The 6,000-nt window shown below is 39.6% G+C and overlaps 1 protein-coding gene across 2 annotated transcripts in view; it reads right to left on the minus strand.

The window, feature by feature from the left end:
- The window catches only part of LOC117190822, a 65,032-nt gene extending 60,887 nt beyond the window's left edge, over positions 1-4,145 (minus strand). Inside the window, exons 1-3 of one of the 2 annotated variants that reach the window (XM_033395860.1) lie at positions 3,607-4,142; positions 3,206-3,526; positions 3,001-3,141 (exon numbers count right to left, since the gene is read on the minus strand). In XM_033395860.1, coding sequence (XP_033251751.1) covers positions 3,118-3,141; positions 3,206-3,526; positions 3,607-3,993 — 732 coding nt within the window. In that variant the 5' untranslated portion in view covers positions 3,994-4,142 and the 3' untranslated portion in view covers positions 3,001-3,117. Of the gene's footprint in view, positions 1-3,000; positions 3,142-3,205; positions 3,527-3,606 lie in introns of those variants that run through there. The other variant, XR_004473854.1, reaches the window with a different exon arrangement.
- Between the last annotated feature and the right edge of the window lie 1,855 nt (positions 4,146-6,000).

Genomic DNA, 6,000 nt, shown 5'->3' on the forward strand with positions numbered 1-6,000 from the left:
GGTAGTTAAGGAAAATCGACCGAATAAAATTATAATCAACAATAGAAACAGAATTATACATAAAGATAACATCAATTATTAAATATTTTTTTTCCAGAAAATATATGCGAATATACTAATACTGACTTTTGTTATATTGACGACTTCGGAAGTAATTGACTATACGCATAGTGACTATCTATTGCTCAAAGACGACAGAGACGTTTACACTTATGAAACATACGCTGAACTTTTCCATATTACTAATTTGAGTTTTTATAGAGAGATAATTGATATAGAATCCAAATATGTCAACAAATCAATTAATTCAGACGATGAGTGGGAAATATCAATGGACTTAAGTCTATTAAAATTAATGATTTCAGAATTAGTTCCAAAACGGAATGAAAGGGGAATAAATGAATTAGGTACCATTTGGAAATGGATAGCAGGCAGCCCTGATCATGACGACTTTTTGAAAATACAAAATAAAGTAAATGAATAAGCTGAAAATAATAATAAACAATTTGTAATAAATTCCAAATTTTTCAAAGAAATTGAATTGCTATCAAATTCATTAAAAAATGTCATCTTCAATGAAGAAACGATACTGAGAAAGCATCGTTTAAAATTAATAACTTTTGACCTACTAAATTTAGTTGATACCATAACCCTCTTAAAAGTAAACATTTTCAATACAAAAATTTTAAATAATAACGAAATAGAGGACATTTATAAGCATGAAAAACATCCTGTTGAACTGTCTGATCTGCTGGACATTGCAACGGTTAAAATAATTCGAAATGCTGATTTAATAATCATTTACATAAAATATCCTCAAATTAAAGATATTTGCAAGTTTTACCATGCAAGAGCCATCTCACAAAATGATGGAATGTTAGTTATAAGTGAAAAAGTTTGTGAATGTAAGGAGAAATACTATTTAATGAATAATTTTAAAAGTGAAACTTTTAACAATTACGCACAAATAAATTTAAAGAAGACCTGTTTCACCAATTTACTTAATGGCTTTAAAGCCAACTGCACTAAAAAAAGGGGAAAAAACAAAGAAATAGACATCATTCAGGCTGGTGCCATATTAGTTTCAGGCAAAAATATCGTAGACAATACTACTTTGTTAGGATCGTATCTCCTTATATTCAACAACACAATTGTAATAAACAATATAACCCACATAAATGATAAGGGTAAAATTCTAAGATATATATCGCATCATAGATATAGCGATTTTGAATTAGTTGATTATATACAATCGAATGATAAGCAATTTTCTTTTGATAATGTTAATATTTTAAATCCCCTTATAACATTAGGTAATACGGCCTTACCATTAACAACATTATTCTTAATCATTTTGATATTGATAATGTTATTTTACTTCGGCTATAAATTAACCAAATTTGTACTTATTAAATCAATAAGAATACCGTCAGAAGAAATAATGGAAAGCAACATTCAAATACTGTCAGAAGAAATTAGAGCTCTATCAGAACTTCAAAATGTATCGGGACGAAACATTTAAGAATGGGGGGAGTTAACGTACCCAATTCTATTGAGCTCTTATACGAGTTGTAAACAATCTTTGGCTTTCCAAAACGAAAACAATTTCAATCTTGGGCCTCCGCCTAATTGATTTCTAAGATGTACAATCTCAAGGGCTCTCGCCGCAACCAATTGGAAAACCAATGTTTGCCCACACCCGGCTTCTCATAAACAATCTCACTCCCGGCTTTCTGCAGATCCTGCACTTTAGGCATTTTACAGTTCTCTTTTTGGATGACGAAATCCAATACTCGGGATGGCGAAATCAATTGAAATGTTTATAGAAAAACTATTCCCGAAAGGGATCAACGATGCAAAGATCAGAAAGTTCAAGTCAGTCTTGATCCAGAAGCGACACCGCAAAGTCGAGCTAAAAGTTAAGATCGCGCAAACCCTTTGCCCGGAATCCTTTGTGACCCTCTACTTAAATCTATATCAGTGAAGTTAGAAGTAAAATAAAAACTTTTTAAAAACACAATCCGCTACCGCAGTTATTTAATTTGCATATAAGTTGGGTGTGTGTGTTTTATTACGCAATTATTGCATCATCCATTTACACACATGCACTCATACATGGTCAGAAATGGAGTAGCCAGATCAATGGATTTACTTCCAACATTATAAAACGTTAAAAATTACTTAAAATCAGCACTTTCAGAGGAGTGGGCGAAAAATGACCTTAAAATTGGTCGACTCGATGGAAAATACTTTCAACTTATATAAACAAAAAACAATAAAGAGAGCTTTTAGACCGCAGATCGTATTAATATTATAGTCAGAATGATAAAAACAATCTTATTCTTTCTCGTTCTGTCTCTCACTGACACACACATTTCATGGTCGGCTTTGCCTATCGCAAAAAGTGAGCGCCTAGACGACCGACGACATGTTGGGACACGTTTTCTGTCTCTCCCGAACGCAGACATTGTCGCTCAATGTAGCCATACTGACTACATATGAATCGGGTATAAATGTAGAGTTGCGGTCGCAGCAGCAACTCAAAAAGTTCCCCCTCGTTCTTATTGTCCTTAATACAGAAACTAAACACGTCCTTGATACCCTGCAGGTAGCCAGCTTTTTGGGAAAGCCAATCATCACCGATCGTGGTGACCCTTTCTAAGTAAGATGAAAAGTATTGTAAATCGAATAATGTAAAGCCTATACTCAATGCTGTAAGGACATCAAGAGATAACAGTCATGCAAATCGAACGAACCGGATTATTTTGTCAATGCTTTTGCCTTCCAATGAAAATGAAACACGATGGGACGACCAAAAATTACCCTTCCAGTGGAACATCAACACTATGGTAAATATAACCACTAAATGTATTGTATTGTATGGCTATGAGCCACAAGATTTGAGGATATCTAACAAATTGACGAGCGTGATACAAGGTCAGGATCCGAAAACGATAAGCGCCGTTTTTGAAACGAGAATGAGTTGGGAGAATGAATGAGATGAGTATTATTAAATTTATCGCAAGAAAAGCTCCTGAACAATGTAAATCTTAATTTTATGTATATAATTTAGCTAAAATCAACATCGGTAGTAACGGAAGACTAAACAGGTTATCTTCACCGGCCGCATTCACTATCGCTCTATGGAGGAAGTAGACAACGATTGAGAGAAGCAACCTGATTTTTTAAATGCTGTATATCTTACAATTTCACTGACGCTGTCCGGATGACGCTGCCTGTGGGTTATGCCCAGAATCTGGTTAACAGTCAGGGTTTCCAGTGAAAGGCTGTCCGTGTCCCAAATGTTCCGGTGATAGGCATTCCGTAGGAGCTTTTTGATTGCGTATAAGTCCTTGCGCAGCTTTCGGTTTTCTTCCAGCGTCTGCTGTTGCTCCCCACTGACCGACTGAACGCGGTCCATGATCTTGCCGTATGCCTCCCCTTTAATTGCCGACAAGTTGGTGAACATGACGCTGTTGACATTTAGTAGGACGTCCACCCACTCTTGAAAAGTGATCAGGCGAAGCTGGAGTGGGAGGCAATCCAACAAAGATTGGGGTTTGGTATTGAGTGGTAGCCTCTGGGGTGGATTGTGTAGACACTCACCTTTAAATCTCCGCTCGGAAAATTGAGGCCGTCGATCTCGTCCAGCCGTTTTAGGAATGTCTTGTTCAGCTGCAGATTCATCTGAGCGCTCATGTCGTGTGCCTCAGGCAGTTGGTCCACCAAACGGTGAAAGTACTCCGTAGCTATGGGCTCAGTGCGAGCATTGCACCTGGAGTGGTCTTGGTTGCTGTAGTCCGTGAAGACACCGGATTGATTTTCGACATTCCCTGTGTCCTGCTGTTGAGCCTTTTGGCTTTGCTGATCCTTCAGCGCCATCTGCACCTGTACCGCCTGCTGAGACATCTGCTGTCCCGAGATCGTGGGAGTATCCGGATTGGACAGACCCATAGAGTTTGAGTCCAAGACGAGTCCTCGTCTGTCGCTCATGTTTCGACGACTATTGCTCCGATTTCCTCGTCCGCATCGACTATTATTCAAAGTTTTATGTTCAAGTCAAGTTTTACTCTCCGGAGAAGTGTACGTGTGCCCGGTTTTACAGTTTCGAGATCAGACGTTCACTTCGTAATGGGAATTTCAAGGCACTGGTGATGGGCGTAGCAGTAGCAGTTTTCATGTCTACGAGCACTCGACTCGACGCTAAACAAAACGAAAAACTCTGCTCTGAAGAACTCACATGTTTTTAGTGTTTTTGTGTGCTTAGACATAATATAAAAGCTCATACCGTATTTGAATCCCGTGGTGACCCTCACAGGCTCACAGGAAGAAACACATTCTGCTAATCTCCCGACACCCCGGACTTGGCACTTACCATTGTCCCACTTGTTCTTGCCCTGAGTTTCTTTGCATGCTCAGTGGCATGCTCAATAACTATTGAAAAATTCAAACACAAGGCACGCAGCCTCTTGTACAATACATCGCACACCAACACATCTAATGTTTGAGATTTCTCTTTGGTAAACTGAGACTCCTCTGAGACGTTTTAGTAAATGCACTTAATTTGTTTATTTAAATTCAATTTATCTTTTTTAATTATTAGTTTCGTCACAGCAATACAAAACGAGGGGGAACGTTGTGAGTTGCTGCGGAGACCGCAACTCTACATTTCTACCCGATACTTAGTCAGTATGGCTCTCCTCCGGCAGACGACGCTAATATTAACCACGACACGACAAAGAGAGAGACAGAAAATCAGTCTGAGCTTGTCGTCGGGCGCTGCGTGGCCACTGCAAATTGATTTCTTGCTTTTGGCTACAAAAATGATCCGATCTGATCCAGATTCAGCCATCTGATAGATATGGTCATTATCTATGATTCTGCGTTTTTCGTTTTCTCGAATGTGCAGTATTGTGGATGCAACATATTTTCGTCCTTTGTGGGGGCGGAAGGGGGTGGGGCGAAATTCTGAGATATACGTTTTATAGTGAGATCTAACAGAAGTGCGGATACCAAATTTGGTTACTCTAGCCTTAATAGTCTCTGAGATTTGAGGTTGCCCCAGATTTTCGTCCTTTGCGGGGGCGGAAGGCGGTGTGGCGAAATTTGGACACGAAACGGTCAAGCTCCGATATCACAGGAGTGTGGATACCAAATTTGGTTGCTCTGGCTCTTATAGCTTCTAAGATCCTTGAACTCATATTTTGCAATTGGCAAAACCGACCATGAAACCGGTGTGTTAGAGAGAGACAGAGCGAGAAAGAATGAAATTGTTTTCTTGATTCTGGCTATAATAATTATACGATCTGGTTGAGATTTTACACTCTAGAACATATAGTCATCGTCTACGATTCTGCGTTTTTGGTTTTATCGTATCTTTAAAAATGTGGATGCCACAGATTTTCGTCCTTTGTGGGGGCGGAAGGGGGCGGGGCGAAGTTTTGAAATATTTTTGTAGCAGTGACATATCACAGAAGTCTGGATCCAGAACATCGTTGCTCTAGATATTATAGTCTTTGAGCACTAGGCGCTGAAGGGGACGGACGGACGGACGGACGGACGGACGGACGGACGGACGGACGGACGGACGGACAGACGGACAGACAGACAGGGCTCAATCGACTCGGCTATTGATGCTGATCAAGAATATATATACTTTATGGGGTCGGAAACGATTCCTTCTGGACGTTACACACATCCACTTTTACCACAAATCTAATATACCCCAATACTCATTTTGAGTATCGGGTATAATCAAGAAGTTAAACGACGCAAAAGTCGAAGATTTGTTTACCGCTTAGGATACAAATACAACGAGGGGGAACGTTGTGAGTTGCTGCGGAGACCGCAACTCTACAGTTATACCCGATACTAAGTCAGTATGGCTCTCCTCCGGCAGACGCCGCTAATATTAAACGACACGACAAGGAGTGCGTGCGAGAGAGACAGAAAATCAGTCTGAGCGTGACGTCGGGCGCTGCGTAGCCAGTGGAAATTGAT

Source organism: Drosophila miranda (genome assembly GCF_003369915.1).
Source record: "Drosophila miranda strain MSH22 chromosome Y unlocalized genomic scaffold, D.miranda_PacBio2.1 Contig_Y1_pilon, whole genome shotgun sequence".
Taxonomy (NCBI): Eukaryota; Metazoa; Arthropoda; class Insecta; order Diptera; family Drosophilidae; genus Drosophila; species Drosophila miranda.